The sequence below is a fragment of the Puma concolor genome, chromosome C2, assembly GCF_028749965.1.
Source record: "Puma concolor isolate L17-30 chromosome C2, mPumCon1.1.hap2, whole genome shotgun sequence".
NCBI lineage: Eukaryota > Metazoa > Chordata > Mammalia > Carnivora > Felidae > Puma > Puma concolor.
The window spans coordinates 93,409,547-93,429,988 of NC_141675.1; the positions used below are offsets into that span (position 1 = coordinate 93,409,547).

At 39.5% G+C, this 20,442-nt stretch overlaps 1 protein-coding gene and 1 long non-coding RNA gene across 4 annotated transcripts in view; one reads left to right on the forward strand and one right to left on the reverse strand.

Annotated features, from left to right (window-relative positions):
• Positions 1-1,414: 1,414 nt before the first annotated feature.
• Positions 1,415-9,187, reverse strand: NDUFB4 (NADH:ubiquinone oxidoreductase subunit B4). The gene is made up of 3 exons (XM_025913846.2): positions 8,866-9,187; positions 3,844-3,990; positions 1,415-1,536 (listed from the first exon to the last, which is right to left on the reverse strand). The coding sequence occupies exons 1-3, from the start codon at positions 9,043-9,045 to the stop codon at positions 1,474-1,476; spliced, it is 390 nt and encodes a 129-aa protein (XP_025769631.1). The 5' UTR covers positions 9,046-9,187; the 3' UTR covers positions 1,415-1,473.
• LOC147577427 (uncharacterized) overlaps positions 9,033-20,442 on the forward strand; it is a 73,565-nt gene continuing 62,155 nt past the window's right edge. Inside the window, exons 1-2 of one of the 3 annotated variants that reach the window (XR_015240283.1) lie at positions 9,033-9,147; positions 10,574-10,674. This is a non-coding gene — a long non-coding RNA (uncharacterized LOC147577427). The other 2 variants (XR_015240282.1, XR_015240284.1) reach the window with 2 other exon arrangements.

Here is a 20,442-nt window from a genome sequence, read left to right on the forward strand (position 1 = left end):
TGCCTACCTCATTTCCTCTTGGCCAGTCTTTTTACTCCAATTGCTGCTGCAGCTCCTAGCTCCTGCAGGTGTGCAACTGTCAACAAGACACCTCAGCTGTGCAGCACATCACTTGCTTCCTGCCCTAGGTTTTCTTCCCCCTCCTGTGAGAAGCCTGTAAGCACCCTCAGCCATTCTGAGGCACACCCATACCTGGAAGTGAAAGGGAATTAACTGCGTGAGACAACTCTCAACCAACTCGGGGACCAGCTCATGGATACTCATTTTTCCCTTGTACACATTCTGTGTACGTTCCACAGGGCTCCTCAAGGTCCCTGGTGGAATTAAGCCTGCTACTCTGAGGCAACAGGCCAATCACACACACCTGATGGGCTGTCCTTCTACCCCTGCTTCACTCTTACCAGTCTCCTACTTGTTCTTTCACATCACTCCCTAATATAACCTGCACATAAGCTTGTCTCTCAGGTTCTGTGTTTCTGAGTACCCCAGACTCATATAAGATTCAGATGAGAAGACTTGTGAATATGCTCTTAAGGTTAAAAACAATATACTAACGTAAATCAGCCCTAAAGAGCAAGCTCTTCCTGTAACACTTTCTTACTCTGCCTTCATAGGTCCAATTGTCACCCTACTGTTTCAAGACTGAACTATAAAGCATGTAGCTTTATTTTATTGAGCAATACTATGTTATCTCATTTCTATCTTCATGACCTTATGAGGAAGTAGGCATTAATATCTCCATGCTAGAGCTGGGGTAACAGGAGGCCTTGTATTCCAACTCAACTGTTCAGCTTGAGCTAGGGTTCTGACCCCAATCTAACCTTCAAAGCCCATGTGCTAAACCATTTTACTTCTTTTCCTCAGCGTGGCCTCTACTCTGTCTTCTTACCCTACAATGGCCCCCAATATAACCATACTCAACACACCTTGCCCTTTAATGCTTCCGTTTTGCCCTGTTAGCCCCTGTGATCTTCAGAGCCTTGATCAAATGCCATCTCCCTAGACAGAATTGTTTCTCCATGAGCTTCTATATCACTTTCCTGAATCCCTGTCATATCTTTTTTTACCACATTGATGTTACTGTTCTGTTGCATTTACCGCTGGGGCTGGAGCCAGACACGAGTTTAGATTATTAAGTAGTACTAGATATAATGAGCTCTCAAATAACAATAATGGAATAAAACAGATGTCAGAGTGTACTCCTTACGCACAGGGCCTAAACTTGTCTTATTGACTGTTGTCTTCTGGGACCAGAGCACAATGCCTGCCTGGCTCATAGTAGACACTCATTTGCTGAATGACTGAATGCATCAACGTGAATTTGTTTATTCATTAAACTGTGAACTCTTACAAAGTAGGGATAATACAATGTACAGCAAAGTTGAATTAAGGTAATAGGAAGAAAGAGAAACTATTTAATGATTAATAGGAGATTTATTTAAACAATAATACATAGAGTCATCATTGCCAGACTTAATATGAAATGCTAAATGTTCGATCCAATTTTCCTTCCTGGATCAGTTTTTCTTTCCTATCCTGCAGAGATAGAAAACAAACAAACAAACAAATAAAACAAAAAACAAACAAAAAAAACTGCATTAGAAACAACACATTCTGACCCCTGTTCATTGAAACACTATTTACAACAGCCAAGATACAGAAACAACCTCAGTGTCCATCAATGGATGAATAAAGACACGGTATATGTATACAATGGAATACTATTCAGCCATAATAAAAAAAAAAGAATGAAATCTTGCAATTTCATAAGTACAAGCATATAGATACAGAGAACACACAGGTAGGTGACAGAGGCAGGAGGTGGGCAGTGGGCAAAATGGGTAAAGGGGATCAAAAGGTACAAACTTCCAATCACAAACTAAATAAGTCATGGGAATATAATGTACAGCATGGTGACTACAGTCAATAATACTATATTGAATATTTGAAAGTTGCTAAGAGAATTATTCTTAAGTCCTCATTATAAGAAAAAAGATTGTTTTTTGTAACTATGTATGGTGACAGATGTTAACTAGACTTACTCTGGTGACCATTTTGCAAAATATATAAACAAACAAAAAAGTACTAGAAAATACAAAAACAAACAAAAAAACAAAGTATTCTGGCAGAACCCACCGTACAACTCTGAAACAACACTTAAATACTCCAAAGCTAATTCCCATCCCCCCCACATTGTATAAGGGAAGAAGTAGCAGTCTGAAGAAATAAAGGGACAATGAAAAAACATTCCTATTGAAAAACATCTTATGTAGGGCACCTGGGTGGCTCAGTTGGTTAAGCATTTGACTTTTGGTTTTTGCTCAGGTCATGATCTTGCAGTTTGTGAGACCAAGCCCTATGTCAGGCTCTGTACTGACAGCGCTGAGCCTGCTTGGGATTCTCTCTCCCTCTCTCTCAGTAAAGTAAAAATAAACATAAAAAAAAAAAAAAATAGAGGGGCGCCTGGGTGGCTCAGTCCATTAAGCGTCCGACTTCAGCTCAGGTCACGATCTCACAGCCCGTGAGTTCGAGCCCTGCGTCGGGCTCTGGGCTGATGGCTCAGAGCCTGGAGCCTGCTTCTGATTCTGTGTCTCCCTCTCTGTCTGCCCCTCCCCCGTTCATGCTCTCTCTCTCTGTCTCAAAAATAAATAAACGTTAAAAAAAGTTAAAAAAAAAAAAAATAGATGGGGCACCCGCGTGGCTCAGTTGGTTAAGTATCTGACTTTGGCTCAGGTCATGATCTCACAGTTTGTGAGTTTGAGCCCCACATTGGGCTCTCTGCTCTCAGCACAGAGCCTGCTTCAGATCCTCTCCCACTTACGTTCACACTCTCTCTCTCAAAAATAAATAAACATAAAAAAAAAAAAAAAGAAAAGAAAAACATCCTGTGCACATGTTGGAATCATTTTATTACCCCACTAAAAATCATATGTCAAAAGCAAAATGCAAACACCTTCTGGGTAAGTGTGGCCTACCTTTCTGTGAAGCAGTTAATTTATCAATCAAAAATATATATATAAGGTCTAACAGGAGAGTGGACTGGCCAGTTTAAGGCAGAGCTAGATGAGTGGGTTCCAGTCTATATGGCAACATGAGGCCTCCCGGGGATCTAGTACTAGCTGTCAAAGATAAGCTTGGCTTTCTCTGTGATCATATGGCCTCTGATGGCAGATTCCCACCACGGGTTGCTTTTGCTTTCCTCTTGTTAGGGTATTAGGAAGTTTTAACATTAATTCACAAAAATGTGACCAACATAACTAGAATTCATACAAATAGGGAACACACTAAATGACTTATGTATTCTGCTAATATTTAACCAAATAAACATCTCTTTTAAAAGCAGATGAACTAAGAAAACTAAATATAAAAATTCACAAAGATAATTTCTAAAGGTAATTCAAAATAGCAAAGTTTAACTTCTATATTAACTTTTTAAAGTTATCTCTGTATTCTCTCACTTAATATTCACAGCACAATTTCCTTACATCATCTAAAACATACCAGGAAAACTCTTTCATGAGCTCTAAGTTCAAGTCTTAGAAATTTAAACTGACCAACTTATTACTTGATATTCTAGAGCAGCCATTAAATTAAATTTGAAAGTCTCAGAGACTATCATGAATTTTAGTAAAGTATATTTCAGTAAGAGTTGAAATGATAAAGCAATAAAACCAAACATGTAATCGAAACTTTCTCTTTTAACTCTTGCTGGAAAGGAATAAAGATAAAAGAGTAGAGGGGTTAAGATGGGAGGAAGGCTGGTGGCAGTGGACAAGAGAAAGAGCTGCAGCCAGTCCGGGGAACTAATCACACAGAAAGTAAATATCAGGCCCCAATACTTACTCTGTTAGTTTTGAAAACATAAAACCAGAAGAAGAGGGGGCCAATTCCAAATAGAGCTCCTAAGAGTGAGGTCTTGGGAGTGGGTCTGAAATTGGGATAGATATTTGCTGATCTTGCATAGGTCCAACGAATCAAGGCAGGATCTTCCTGAAATTCATGAAAACAAAAAGTTACAGGAACTTAAGCAGGACCACACTGAAACAATCTCATCAAAACTTTTGTGGGGGAGAACAGGAGATGCCTTTTGTGCTCCACCACAGCTAAGGGTAAGCCCTGAATATTCCTAAATAGCTTTGGGGAAGACCTTTCATTTCTAGTATTTGTTGAATTAACTCTCTGATGATCTTGTTCAAATCCTTCAGAATTTATTTTTTTTTTAATTTTTTTTTTCAACATTTATTTATTTTTGGGACAGAGAGAGACAGAGCATGAACGGGGGAGGGGCAGAGAGAGAGGGAGACACAGAATCGGAAACAGGCTCCAGGTTCTGAGCCATCAGCCCAGAGCCTGACGCGGGGCTCGAACTCACGGACCGCGAGATTGTGACCTGGCTGAAGTCGGACGCTTAACCGACTGCGCCACCCAGGCGCCCCTAAATCCTTCAGAATTTAAAATATTCTTATATCACCCTTCAGCTTTCTATTTATTTGAGATTTAAGAAATATAATCTTTTATTTTTTTTAATTTATTTTTGAGGGAGAGAGAGAGAAAGAGCTTGAGCCGGGAAGGGACAAAGAGAAGGGAGACACAGAATCAAAGCAGGCTCCAGGTTCCAAGCTGCCAGCACAGAGCCTGACACAGGGCTCGAACTCACAAATGGTGAGATCATGACCTGAGCCGAAGTCAGATGCTTAACCAACTGAGTCACCCAATTGCCCCAAGAAACCTAATCTTTTTAAGCTGTCAGAGAAGCCATTTTTTCTCTTTGATCTTTTTTTTTTTTTTTCTTTTCTGGATTTTTTTTTTAGCTTCATTGTCGTTCTTAAAGTGTGACCAACTGAACCACAGTATTCCCGATGAGGACTGATTTCATATGCTCTGTCATGCTTTGTACTTTGTTTCCAGGACCCTTTCTAATGCTACCCCCCACCCTGCCCTGTCTTTCCAGGCTACATACAAATTGCAGGAAGGTGAAGGCTGAGGTAGGCTAACTCTGAACTTTAATTTCTTTAAGCTGACTTGGCAGATATTTTACAAGCAAAACTATTACATTTAACACTATTAAAATAATTTGTAGTGAGGACAAGGTTGTTAAAAAAAATAATCAGACTGTCTTGGTTTAAAAAAAGTAATTACCCATTTTAATATATTTATACTAGAACAACTATATAAGATAGCAAATCTGCCCCAAACACATAATTAAACTTAATTAGCTAAATCCCCAAATGATTTTATAAAAATTATTTGCTCCAATTAACTAATAGGCAGATTAAAAATAAGCAAATTAAATCAGCTTTAAAACTTTAATACTAAAGGAGAACATTCAAGGTCCTATACAATGCCAAGGAAGTCATGATTGGTAGAATTAAAATAGTTAAACTGGATCTTCCACAGATACATTTTTAAACCAAAATGTCTGCAGAAACAGTAAAGGTGAAGACACAAGATATACATAGGTTTAAGGGGATGTTTGAGGTCCTTACCTGAAAGGATAAATATATCTATTCTTATATCTATCCCTTCTACTATTAATGTATTTGAATGATTCTCCCATGACAGAATTCTCAATTTGCCAGTCGCGTCTCTACATATTTACCTGTCAGATCAGTCTTCCAGAAACAGATATTTTATTTCATAAAAACATCAACAGCCCCATGACCATAATTTATTGAGCCTGGTACTGTTAAGAGAAGTTCCAAAACAATTCCATGGGAGATAGTTTTCCTTCTTTGACACCACTCTATCTCCAAAGAACTATCAGCAGCATCTGACATGGTCAACAATCCTTCACATCATTTCTTTTGGCTTTCAGGACACACACCTGCCTGGTTTTCCTCCAAACCCTGTGGCCATTCCCTCTTGGTCTCTTTTGCTCTCTATGTCCTTATTTCTCTAAACGCTTAATACTGGACCTTAGACCTTACTGGTCTTTTGTTTATTTTTATTTTGGGAGAGATAGAGAGCAAGCAGGGGAGGGGCAGAGAGAGAGGGAGAGACAAAATCCCAAGCAGGCTCCACACTGTCAGTGCAGAGCCCCATTCGGGGGCCAAACTTAAGAACTGTGGGATCATGACCTGAGCCGTGAGATCATGACCTGAGGTGAAGTGAAGAGTCGGACACTTCACTGACTGAGCCACCCAAGCGCCCCTTTGCTCGTCTTTTCCATCTACATTCATTCCCTTGAGCTCCTCCTGTCACATGGTTTTAAATATCCATCTATAGGCTGATGACTCCCAAAATTTTACTTCCCCAGACCTCTACCCCGAACTCCAGACATAATATCCAACTACCTGCTCAACACTGTCATGTTGTCTCACAGGCATGTCAAATGTGATGTATCCCAAACTGATTTCCCAATGTTCCACTCCATCTCCATCCCTGCTCCTCTCACATTCTTCTCTATGTTGGTAAAAAGCAACTTCATTGTTCTGGTAACTTAGGTCAAAAACCTTGGAGTCATTCTTCACCCTTCTCTCTCTTACACCTCACATCCAATCTGCTAGCAAATCTGGTTGGCTTTACTTTCAATACATACTCATAATTCACCACTTCTTACCACCTACACTGCCAAAAAAACCCTGATAGATTACCTCAAAAGCCTCCTAACTAGACTCCTTGCTCTTGTCCTCCATAATGTATTTTTAAGTAAGCAACCAGAGAGAAGTCAAAGTATAAGGGCAGATTACTCACTCAGTAAAAGTCGTCCTTGGTGTGATCTAGTTCCAAGTACCTTTCTGACCTCATCTCTTCCTACTTTGCTTCCACCTTTCTCCACTTTAGTCACAATGATCTCTTCAGTATTTTTGAAACTAACCAGGCACACTCCTGTCTAAGGACCTCAACACCTGTCCCCTCTACCTAAAATGCTACTTTCCCTGAGAGCTGTGTGGCTATCTCCCTCACCTCACTTCCTTCATGTCACCTTCCACGGAAGGCCTTCCCTAGGGATATCTAACATTTCAGCTGCTGTCCCTCCCTACTATATACACACATTCCGAATTCCCTTCCTTGATTTTTCTTATCACTTATCACTAACATGCTAAATGATTTACTTTTTTAAGTTTATGTATTTATTTTGGGAGAGAGAGAGACAAAGAGCAAGCAGGAGAGGGGCAGTCGGAGGGAGAGACAGAATCCCAAGCAGGCTCCACGCTGTCAGCGCAGAACCTGATGCGGAGCTAGAACTCACAAACCATGAGATCATGACGTGAACCCAGGTCAAAAGTCGGACACTTAACTGACTGAGCTACCCAGGTGCCCCTAAATTATTTAGTTTTTAAATCTGTTTATTACTTGTCTGCCCCACTGGAAAGAAAGCTCTATGAGGACAGGAATCTACACTGTCACCTCAGCATCTAACACAGGGCCTAGCCTATTACAGCAATTATTTGTTCATTGAATCAATCATTCTTAAAGATTAGGCAAGGAATTTCCATGTATTGATCACTAAATGATTAAGTGCCAGGCACTCATTTATTTAATTAACAGAACAACCAATGAGGCAGGTATTACTGTCTCTTTTATATGACAAAATTGAAACTGTCCTAGGGCACAGAACTGGAAAAAAAAATCTGGGGTTTAAACTTCAGCTATCTGGCACATCAAACCCACCTGTGTATGTAAATAACAAATGTCTCTCTCCACACCTTCTCAAGTAAACACCTTCTTCTCCAGTTCTAACTAGAATTGGTACAGCCAACTGGTTAAGCAGATGTTTTGGGTTACAAAGATCAAGGTTTAAATTCTGCTCTCTCACTTGCTAAGGGAGTATCACTCTATGACCTACTTGTCCTTCCCATGTTGTCTTCCAATCTGTAAAATCGGGTTAATAATAGGGCCTAATTCTGAATACTTGTGACATTTGAATATTCGGAAAGGGTTTAGATAGTGCCTGCACAATTTAAATTTCCTTCAATTCTCATAACTTCCAAAAAGTCCTACAGAACACCAATGCAACTGTTGGGAAAAGTGGTTTTTTTTGTTTTGTTTTGTTTTGGGGTTTTTTTGTTTTGTTTTTAGTATATTTGACATCATATTTAAACAGCTCTTGGACAGAAAATTATCAAAAAGTGCACTCATTAAATAATAGCTATCAGTCTACTGGTTATATATTAAGTGCCTGGAATGTTATACAAACTATTTCATTTAACCTCACAATGGCTTTATAAAGAGTATACTACCATTCCCACATAAGATTAGAAAATTAACGTTTGGAGAGAGTAGGCAAATTGCCTAAGGTCACATAGTTTGCCAACTTGTGCTGCCTTGGCATATGAATCCAAAGACCACAGCTTCAATAGCTGCAGTTTTGGGGTCTTTAAAAGATATAAATTGAAAAATCACTATATTCCCATCAGGAGAGAGCAGTATTGATATGAATTGTGAACTGAATGGTGGAAAACTGCTTTAAAAAAAAAAAAATAACACACACAACACATTTTCTGAGCACTCATTACATTCATTACAGCCCGGTCACTGTGTTGGCTGGTGATGTGCCTGGTCTCATTTAATCCTCGTCACAGCCTCATAAAGTAGGAAGTGCTGTATTAATCCCATTTTCCAGACAGGAAAACCGAGGCTAAGCAGCAGAGTTGTGTCACTTTAGTGAGCAAGCCAGGATTCAAACCCAGCCCGGTGTGAACTGAGAACCGTCCTGTAGACCACCAAGCTCTCCGCCCAAGGTCAAAGGGCTAGGGGGTTGGCCTGCTCTCTGAGCCTGGAAAAGGGCCAATGTCTAAGATACGGATTGGAACGGTGGCCGCCCCGCTGCGGGGTCTCCCTTGGCCGGTCTGGGCTGCCCGGTCGGAGGGGACAGCCCGGACTCTAGGCCCTTGATTCCCGCCCGGCCGGCCCCCGACTCACGATGAGCCCTCGGCGGCTGGGGTCGTTGTACTGAAGCAGGTACTCCCGTTTAAGTCGGGATCTTATGGCCAACCGCTCGGCTTGCGCCTTCCGGGCTTCTGGAGATACGTCGTATTCGGCTGGGTCGAGGGTGGAGGGTAGAGTGGCCAGGCGCGAAGGCTGGTACTTGGGGAACGACATCTTGGCAGTCCGGGACAGAAGCGCGCCTGCGCGACTCCGAGGCCCTCCCCCACTTTATTCTGACCTTCATCCAGCGGGAGTGCGCTTGCGCGTCAGCTGAAGGTAGGCGAGAGAACGAGACAAAGAACTCAGCTTCTTTCCGCAACCTTCCTCGCGGTCCTGGGGCCCTAATAGCGATCTGCGCATGCACAGTGTGCTCTTTTCGCCCACCCCCGCTTCCTCCTTCTACCTACCCACAATCTGTTGTTCGTTGCCTGCTGTTTCCTAGCAGCCTTTCTCAAAGCAGAGCTTTTTATGAGAAGTTGAACTGTGTGAGACTGGCAGACACGGGGAACGGGACTGGCTCTAGTAGAGTCCTGTTTCACTGTGGGTCCCTCCAAGGTGTGTGACTTTGAACAAGTCACTTAACGTCTGTGAGTTTTCCTCCTGCTCATCCTGTGTAATGACCCCTATGCCGTTTACCTAACAAACCTTTTGTGAGGATTACATAAGATAATGGAGAGGTGCCAAAGTGCTTTGCAAAGCACAATGTCCTCTGCCAAAAAAGAGAATAAGCTTTTCTGTACGTTACCACATTAGATCCGTACAACGTAAGAAAAGGTGTGTTTTTCTTAGGCACGAAACAATGTTGAATAGGAGAATGATGTTAGAAATGTTGCCTGCCTGACTAGTAAGTCGTTAAAAAATGAAATATTGAATAAAGCGCGTGAAGAAACAGTATCTTGATTAAAATACCCCTTACCTAAAATCCTTAGCACTCTTCAGGTGCTAAGAATGAAAAATACCTTCAAGATACGAAAATATGCATAGAGGCATTGTGTCTTAATGTGAAAGATGATTCAGGGAGAAAAAAAAAGTAACCCAAGGGAAACCTCCATCCCTACTGTCTTTCCCCTTTCCCCCACTATCACCAAGGGGAAAACGCAACTTCAAGTTGCACAGCAGGGTCTTTGGGTACCATTCAGGTACTCCTCAGGGGAAAGCATGTAAACAGTATTTCCATAACTCAGACAAGGAAAGGTGGATCAAAAGAGAGCTTCACCTTGGATGAAATGTCTGAAGACATATAGGTATGTTGGGAAATGGTTGCTAGGCAGAGAAGGGACCTAGAAAGTGTTGGCATTTGAAGTGATGAGCAGCACTGCTGTCACATTTATTCAACATTTTAATATTGTTTTAAAACATTTATTAAGCACCCACTGCGTGAAGCATACTGCACACTAGTGAGTCTTAGTCAATCTTCCAGGCTCAGTGGGGGAAATGCAGAAGAAATGAAGGACGTGGTGTTGTCTTTGAGGAGCTGACAATCAGGCCGTACAGAAAGAGAAGACAGAATATGATAATATTTGCAAAGCAGTTTAATGTCCAAATGAATTTAGAGCAAAATGGGCTCATGAGAATGCAGGCTGAGGAAATGTAGAAAAAAGGAATTTGAAACAAATCGCTTACACTCAATTTTAAAGGAATGAGAATAAAAGGAGTTCTGAGGTTTTTTTTTTTCAAAGGTGTTTCAAAATTTTGTTTATAGATTAGACACTGATATGGGAAAAAGGCATGCAAAAGGATAAAAGAAAGAAGAAAGGAGTACAAAGACTACAGATGACAACATTTTAAAAAGACTTCATAAAGGTAAGAGAGAGGGAAAGAGAGAGAAAGAATAAACTTCATCATTTCCCTTTGGATTGGTTAAGGTGTTTGTTTCTACATTTGCTTGGTCATCAAAAAGATCCCTTTAGATGATTGTCAAAAAGATGAAGTCCTAAGTTCTCTTCTGCTCTTGAAGATTCGGAACTGATCTGGCAGGGGAACCCATGTGTCTGTACTTTGTATAGTTTCTTGAGGGGATTCTTACACCGTTTTGCGTTTGGAAAACAGAGATGAGTACAAGAGGTCTTCCTTTCCCTCTTCTTTTTCCAGGAAAGGTCCTCCCAAAGTGAATCTATTTAACGTGAAGACCTGGATTCTATAATGAAAAAAAAGACTTGATTGAGCCTTTATCTTGAAATAATGCAATCAAAAAATTATGAAAATGAATATATCTTATATTTAACATTTAAGGTCACAATTACAACTGTGTGCTAATTCTGATAAATCAAGTGTTAATTTGTGGGCACAGTTATTTTTATTTTATTTTATTTTATTATTTTTTTAAAAAAAATTTTAATGTTTATTTTTGAGAGAGACAGAGACAGAGCATGGACAGAGGAGGGGCAGAGAGAGAGGGAAACACAGAATATAAAGCAGGCTCCAGGCTCTGAGTCGTCAGCACAGAGCCCAATGTGGGGCTCGAACTCACAAGAGCCGTGAGATCCTGACCTAGGCCAAAGTCGGATGCTTAACCCGACTGAGCCACCCAGGCGCCCCCACAGTTATTTTTATATAGCTCATTATCCTTCACTTTGCATTTGATTTTTGCAGAGGCTCATATTTGTAGAAATGTTGGAGGCCTTTACCCAGTTTTCCCAAGGTGCTCTCTTAATTCTTTGAAACTAAATTACTTCCTTTTGAAGCATTGATGTCATCATTATTCTTACTGATTTTCTCTTTTTCCCCTCTGTTATCTAGTACAACGCTCTGAGATCCTCCTTTATTAGTGACTTTGCAGGCTGCTGCAAACATCGCTTTTATGAATTTTGTGAAAGTCCACATCTTTTGCAAGATTTGCAGTAGATTTCTATTATTTTTGAGGATTGGATATTTCCAAGTGGATGGCTAAGACTTTGATAGGAGTGGATGTAGGCACTAGGGTTAGCAGATGGAACAATGCAAGTGGGGAACAATTTCACAAGTAACCACTTCACCAATGAATATTTCATATTTTGAAGACTTTTACTTTTCCTAATAGAATTTATCAGAATTTATTGGGACATGGATTACAAGGACTAAGTATGTGAAACTGTATTTGGCTGGAAGAGGGGGGATGGAGTGGTAAAGTGGAGAAGGAGAGAAATACAAATATGCAGGGATAGTCAAGTATGACTGGGACAGGATTTCAGGGAACAGAAGATGGACAAGTGAATACAGAAACTGTAAGAAGCAGATAAGTTCCAGTTGCAGCAATATGAAGAGCATTCCTTCTCTTAATTGGCTAGGATCATAGGTAAATTTGTGAATAAATTCCCAACTTTGAGTCAGGAATAAACCCAATGCCCGGAGATTTAAGTAATCAGTGATTGTCAGCAGCTGACATTTAGTGAGCATTTTCCTTTATTATTGTTTTCAAAAATCTTGTCCTGACGTTGAATATCAGCAAGTGATGTACTGTCAAACTAGTACAGGGTCCCCTCCTTACATGATCTTCTCCAGAAGGGCCCTAGAAATGTGTTCACATGGCCATTCTGTTTCTGTAAAATTAGACGAAGTAAGATATTTAAATCTCAGTTGCCTAAGACTGCTGTGTCTCTCCTGACTTCTCTTCTATTACATTTTCCCTCCTGGTGGGTGGTATCGCAGTGATCTGAGGCATTTGGGGGATCTGACAAATGAAAATTTGAATTTAGTGGGACATATTTATTTGATTCACATCAATTTCAAGTGGAGTTTAATTATTGCTAGACATCCAAGCGTAGGAATGGCTTCCAGGGATATCATTAACACCCAGTGTGCCGGGGAGGTGCAGGATCAAAGTTTGTGTTGTGATATGAACTTGTCCTGTGAATCCTGGCCCTGGAAATATAGGGGTAGAGGAGGAGAAATAAGGTTTGAAATATACAGAGCCAGAAGCTAATCTGTGGGAAATTCTCCTAGTTATTATTGGCATTTTTCCTTTAAAAAGCACCCCCCTCCAAAATTATATAAGCTTCACATCCCATCAAATCCTGATCTTCCTGTTTATCCATCTTGTTAAGGCTGCAAGGAAGAGATACAAAGTGCTATGTGAATTAATTTAATTGCAAGGAGACCTAAGAATATGGGGTAGAAGGGAAAGTTATCTCTCATTTGGTTATGTAGCCATCCTAGGAATTTATCTTCCAAAATTGAAATGAACAACAGTTCAAAGAGAGAATAAGAACAATACTTTAGAGCTTCAGTGTCCCATCTTAGCTCAAGTAAACCACTTTCTCTTTGTTTAACTAGCATCTACTCTTCCTCCAAAAGAGGATATTATTGAATCAGTTTGACACTATTCAATCTAGATTGCCTCAAAGTACCACATGGGAGGTTGGCTCTCACTGTATCCAACTTATCTGCAGCTCTGTTGATTTGGGCACTGTCGAAGTCAGTCATGAATAAGATTACACTACTGGTTTTACTCAACAGATGCACTTAAGTCACAGAAGTTTATCTTGTTTAGAGAAGACCCACATAGAACTACTTGCTTCAGAAGTGGTGGTATATCCAGCAGACACTTTAAGACTACACAGCCTGTCCATTACAAACATACATTACTTTCTACTTGTTTCTACTATAGCTTTATAGTAAGTCTTGGTATGTCAGGAGGCAAATCTCTCCGTTTTATTATAGTTCGAAATTGTGTTAGCTACTTTTGTTCCTCTTCTTTTCCAGATGAATTTAGTATTAAGATGTTAAATTCCGTGAAAAAAAAAATCCATTGGGATTTTGATTGGAACTGCACTAAATGTATACCTTAATTTGAGGAGAACAGACATTCTTCTCATATTGCATCTTCTCATCTGTAATCTGTTAGTCAGGTCCTTTATTCCCTTCAATCATGTTTTGTAACTTTCTCCGTGAGGAATTGTTGCCTCCTCTAGTAGATTAATTCTGCTACATTATAGATTTCATTGCTATTGTTAATTGTTTCTTTTCCTATTACATTTTCTAAATGACTGTTGCTGGTGTATTATAATATTATTGATTTTTGTATACTGATTTTGGAACCAGTATCCTTGTTGAACTCTTTATCACTTCTGTTGGCTTTTCTATTCCTTCCTTTGGATTGTTCTATGTAGTTGGCCATACCTTGAGAAAAGCAGTCTTGCCTTTTCTCTTACAAGTCTCATACTTGGTTTTCTCTCTCTCTCGCTCTCTCTCTCTCTCTCTCTCTCTCTCTCTCATTGCATTAGCTAGGACCTACAGTACAATGTTTTATGATAGCAGAAACTGAGAGTCTCCTATATTGTTCCCAGCTTTAATAGGAAATCTGTTCACCATTAAATGTTTGCTGTAGGGTTTGGTAGAAGCCCTTTATCAGGTTGAGAAAATTCTGTTATATTCTTTCCCAAACGTTTTTTTAATCATGAATGAGTGATAATTGATCAAATATATTTCTACATTTTTGTTATATAGTCATATGGTTTGTCTGTTAATCTGTTAAAAACACAGAGAAATTTAGTAGGTTTTTTTATTTCAAGTTTTTATTTAAATTCTAGTTAGTTAACATATATAGCAAAATTGGTTTCATGTGTAGGATTTAGTGATTCATCACTGACATATAACACCCAGTGCTCATCACCAGTGCCCTCCTTAATACCCATCACCCATTTAGCCCACGCCCCACCCACCTCCCCTCCATCAACCCTCAGTTTGTTCTCTATAGTTAAGAGTCTTTATGGTTTGCTTTCCTCCCTTTTTTTCCCCTTCCCCTATGTTTATCTGCTTTGTTTCTTTTTTTTTAAGTTTATTTATTTATTTTGAGAGAGAGAAAGCATGAATGAGTGGTGGAGGGGCAAAGAGAGAGGGAGAGAGAGAATCCCAAGCAAGCTCCACATTGTCAGCACAGAGCCAGATAAGAGACTCAGTCTCATGAACCATGAGGTCATGACCTGAGCCAAAATCAAGAGTCAGATGCTTAACCATCTGAGCACTCCTCATCTGTTTTGTTTCTTAAATTCCACATATGAGTGAAATCATATGGTATCTTTCTCTGACTGACATATTTTGTTTAGCATAGTATACTCTAGCTCCATCCACATCATTGCAAAGGGCAAGATTTCATTCTTTTTGATTGCTGAGTGATATATCCACTCATCAGTTGATGGACATTTGGGCTCTTTTCACAATTTGGCTATTGTTGATAGTGTTGCTGTAAACATCAGGGTGTATGTGCCCCTTCAAATCAGCATTTTTGTATCCTTTGGATAAATACCTAGCAGTGCAGTTGCTGGATCTTAGGGTAGTTCCATTTTTAACTTTTTGAGGAACCTCCATACTGTTTTCCAGAGTGGGTGCATCAATTTGCATTCCCACGAACAGTGTAAGAGGGTTCCCCTTTCTCCGCATCCTTGCCAACATCTGTTGTTTCCTGTGTTAATTTTAGCCATTCTGACAGGTGTGAGGTGGTCTTGTCATGGTTTTGATTTGTATTTTCCTGATGATGAGTGATGTTAAGCATCTTTTCATGTGTCTGTTAGCCAGTAGGTTGTTCTGATGTGGAATATTTTGCATTCTGAAATTAACTATTTCATGGCCATGATATGTTTTTTAATGTAGTGATTAAATAATTAAACTGAATTAAATTTATTAGCATGTTATTTAGGATCTTACCATTTATGTTCATTGATGAATTGGCTGTATAATTTTCTTTTTCTTATTTTGTTCTTGTCCAGTTTTGGTAATTTATTTACATGAAAAGAAGTGGATAGATTAATACATTTCCTTTTTTTTTTTTTTTTTTTATTCTCCAAAATGGTTTGTTTAAGACAGGAACTGTATTCCTTGAAGACTTTGTAAATTATCTTTTTTTTTTTTTTTTAATTTTTTTTTTTCAACGTTTATTTATTTTTGGGACAGAGAGAGACAGAGCATGAACGGGGGAGGGGCAGAGAGAGAGGGAGACACAGAATCGGAAACAGGCTCCAGGCTCTGAGCCATCATCCCAGAGCCCGACGCGGGGCTCGAACTCACGGACCGCGAGATCGTGACCTGGCTGAAGTCGGACGCTTAACCGACTGCGCCACCCAGGCGCCCCAGTAAATTATCTTTTTAAAACTGTCAACTGCCTGGGTCTTCCCTTTTTATTTTCAGGAGAGACTTTTGGCTATCAATTCAATTTCTTTAATGATGGGGTTTTTTTCAGGTTTTCCATTTCCTTTGGAATGAAGTTTGGTAATTTAAATTTTCTCAAATGTCTGTTTATTGCTTTTAATGTTTTTTTTTATTTTGAGAGGGGAGAGAGAGAGGGCATGTGTGAGCCAGGGAGGGGCAGAGAGAGGGCGAGAGAAAGAATCCCAAGCAGGCTCCACATTGTCAGCACAGAGGGCTCTGTCTATCCCACGAACCGAACCATGAGTTCATGACCTGAGCTGAAATCAAGAATCAGATGCTTCACTGACTGAGCCACCCAGGTGCCCCTTAAATATTTTGTTTTAAACTTAATTGTTATAGAGTTTCTAATCTCATGATTTTTTCAGTCTCCACTGTTTTTATAATTATGATCCTCATTTTGCCATTAATATTGTTTGTTTTCGTGTCCTCGATAATCCCCATCCCCTATTTCTCCTATCCCTCCACCTGTCTCCCCTCTGGTAACTATCAGTTTGTTCTCTACAGTTAAGAGGGTTTTTCTTGGTTTGCCTTTCTCTCCCTTTTTCCTTTGCTCCTTTTGTTTCTTAAATTCCACATATGAATGAGATCATGTGGTATTTGTCTTTCTCTGACTGACTTATTTTGCTCAGCACTATTTATCCATTTCTTATTTATCTTATTTATCCATTCATCTTATGGATCTTATCCATCTTATTTATCCATTCATCTAAGGAAGGACACTTGGGCTGCGTCCATAGATTGGCTATTGTAGATAATGCTGCTATAAACATAAGGGTGCATGTATCCCTTTGAATTAATGTTTTTAATTTTGGGGGTAAGTACCCAGTAGTGCAATTCCTAGATCTTAGGGTAGTTCTAATCTTAATTTTTTGAGGAACCTCCATACAGTTTTCCACAATGGCTGCACCAATACTGTTTATTTATTGCTTCTTTTTTTTTCTTCATCCATCTTGCTAGAAGTTTGTCTTCTTTGTCTTTACAGAGACCCCATTAAAAAAATTTTTTTTAATGTTTATTTATTTTTGAGAGAGAGAGAGAGACATGCAGACAGACAGAGCACGTGAGCCGGAGAGGCAGAGAGAGAGGGAGACCTAGAATCTGAAGCAGGCTCCAGGCTCTGGATGTCAGCACAGAGCCCGACACGAGGCTTGAACCCATGAACTGTGATATCATGACCTGAGCCAAAATCGGTCACTTAACCGACTAAACTACCAAGGTGCCCCCAGAGAACCCATTTTTTATTTTGTCATTCCTAATCAATTTTTCCTCTTATACTTATTTCTTTTATTTTTCTTGAGATTACTGTAATATTCTATTTCTGGTTTCTTCAGCAGAATGCTTACCTCATTCATTTTTAATATTATGTTTTATAATTTTTATGCATATAATTCTATAAATTTAATTTTAGGTATATAGTCATATGTTTTTTTAGTATTTTCATTTTCATGTAATTCTGAGTATTTCATAATTTCTATTATGCATTTTCCTTAACTGATAAGTTATTTAGAAATACGTTTTTCAGTTTCTGAAGTTTTTTTTGTTTCGTCAATTTTTTTACTGTTAATTTCTTGTTTAATTGTATTATTGTATAATATTAGTCCTTTGAAATTTATTGAGACTTTCTTTGGGCTTCCTATATGGTCAGTTTTTGTTAGATTGTTTTTTTTAACAAACCATTTTTTGAAATTTAACATACATATGGAAATAAAAATGTACAAATCATACATATGCTGTTCAATGAGTTATTACAAAGTGAACAAAGCCTTCTAATCATACATAGTCATTTTTATTATGGTTCCATGTAAGCTTACAAAGAATGAATACTTTGTAAGTCATTGAGTGCAAGGTTAGATCAAGTTTTTTAATTAGGTGGTTTAGGTGTCTTATATCTTTCTTTATTCGCCTATGTCTCCTTGCTCTATTTCCAATATAGATGTGCATATAATTTCCCAGTGCTATTGTGGTTTGTCCATTTCTCCTTGAGCAAGATTAGAATACACAGGGTGAATTGAAGGTGATATGGAAACATTTTAATGCACATGCATCTCTGGATTATTTTTACCAAAAGACAAAGAAACTCATACATAATGGCTCGCTCATTCCATCCATTTAGTGTGCTGTATACAAACCAACCAGGAAAAGAAGATTTCTGCTTAAAATATACAGAACACTTAGAAACACATCTGTCATGTAGACATATCCAAAAGCTCATGAATATTACATTTTGCATTTCTCTCCTTCAGAGACAGTCTTTTCATCCTAGTCTTAGCATATATCTGTTCTTATTACTAAAGTCACTTACATAAGGACATATTTGTACTTGAAAGGAACAATAAGTTGCCTACAGAGTATAAGGTGACATTTTCTTACAGCTTGTCAATTTAACATAAAAGAGGGTTGATCTGCTTAGCTGAGGCTATGTCATGCTTTTTTCTATGGTATAAAATGCTGCCCTATCATCATCTTTTGCTTGGGGAGAGCAATAGCCTCCTAGTTGGCTTTCTTACCTACATCCACCCTTACCATACTCCTATCTCTTTTCCAAACAGCAGCTAGGGTGACCTTTTAAAATACACGTTATCCTAGCACCCCTGTTTAAACTCTTAAATGACTTCAAGACTCGCTAAAGTCTGCCTCCTGCCTCTTCAGCTGTGCTTGGCTGTATGCTCCCCATCACTGTCTGTGCTCCAGCCACACTGGCCTCTCCTCAGTTCCTTCCTTCCCCAGGGCCTTTGCACTTACTCTTCACTCTGCCTCAAATATTACACACCATACTCTGATTCATCCTGCAGAACCCACTCAGTTCTATCACCCCTTGGCTAACCAACAAGGTAAAATTGCTCTACAAGCTTTTGTAGCATTGTAGACCTCTCCTTTACAACACTAATTACAATCCCAATTTTACATTTTTTATTATTTAATTAATCCCTGCCTCACCTCCCATTAGAATGCAGGCTCTTTGAAGACCAGGCCACAGCAGGCTGGACTCACCCTGCATCCCAACACTAGCACAGTGTCTGGCCCATCACAGCAGTGGTAATGGGCTAAATGACCAGTTCCTTTCTTCGTTTCAAAGTGAATATATTAACCAAATATACCTTCACCCCTCTTGCTGCCTCTGTTTTCATCCCTTGCTTACTTCTAGTAATACTCCATACTCACCACTCCTCCCCTCTTCACTCCCCACCCCCACTGTGAATTAAAAATTCAATTCCAAAAGCATTATCAGTAATACAGCTTTTTACTGCAGATTTTGTGTAGTTACAGAGGAGGGAGTACATTACAAAGTAAAATGCCATAACAAAGCCCTTTAACATCTCTGCTTCCCCCCAGCCTTGTCTCTACAGCAGCTGGAGCTGTCTTATCCCTCTTCTTCCCCCTCCCCCCACTGCAGGTGTGCTCTCAGAACCCCTCCAGCCAAACTGCCTCCTCCTCCACCTGCTTCCAAATGTATATTCAGCAAAACAAAGTGCAGCCATCGGCCAAGCCATGACTCTTGGCTCCTTAGTTCATAGGGCCACTTGCATTTATAAAAGTTTGGAAGAAAAAGTGTTGACTTTTTGTTCATCTTTTCCTTTGCTTGCTGATAGTCTTTCCTCCATCAAGGCCATCCATGCCCTGCCTGCTTTCTATGGCTGACTGAAATCTTACATCCATCAAGGTCCAGTTCAAACGCCCCACCTTCTAGAAACCTTTCCATAAGACCCTTAAGTTGAGGTAATTTTTTCTCTTCCCTAAAAATGCACACCACTTCTTTTATTCTTATTGGTATTACAAGCTATGTTAGGATTGTCTTTTTCTCCCTCTCCTTTAAGAGCAAGTTCTGTTTCTTACTCTACAAGGTCTGAAGGGTCTGGCTCAGGACTCTCTGCACTGCAGGCTGCAGTGTTGGTAGAATTACAACAAAACATTCTGTATTTCTTTTCGTAGATTTTGGTAAAAGCCTGTTCAAGAAAGCTACTGATACCCAGTATTTCAATTTCAGAGTCAGCTACAGAAACTACTCCTTCCCCGAAGAAACTCTGTACCTATTGTGGGTGGGAATAGTATAGCTTCTGGCTTAACAAGTTTGGAGAGAAGGTCTCTATCCAGGTAAAAGATAGTGTTGACATCTTTGCCTGGATTGACTCTGGCTCTCTAAAATGCAGCAACAGTCTGGCCCCTGAAAGACAATCAGGGCTTCTGAGAGATTTAGAGTCTAACTCATGTGACTTTTTTAAAATGTCAAGGAGATGGCTAAGTAAAAATGTTGTCATATGAATTTAAGCTCTTGAGGTCTAGAGAGGGACTTACTGCTAGCAGTCTGTGTTCTGTTATCATAATTGTGATCTTCGGCTGAGCAGATCTCTCACTTGGTACCTTGACCAAGCAGAGAAGGTAGAGCCCAGCGATGAGGTTTGTTTCATGTATATGTGACTGACTGAGGACAGCTAAAATGCACCTTACCAT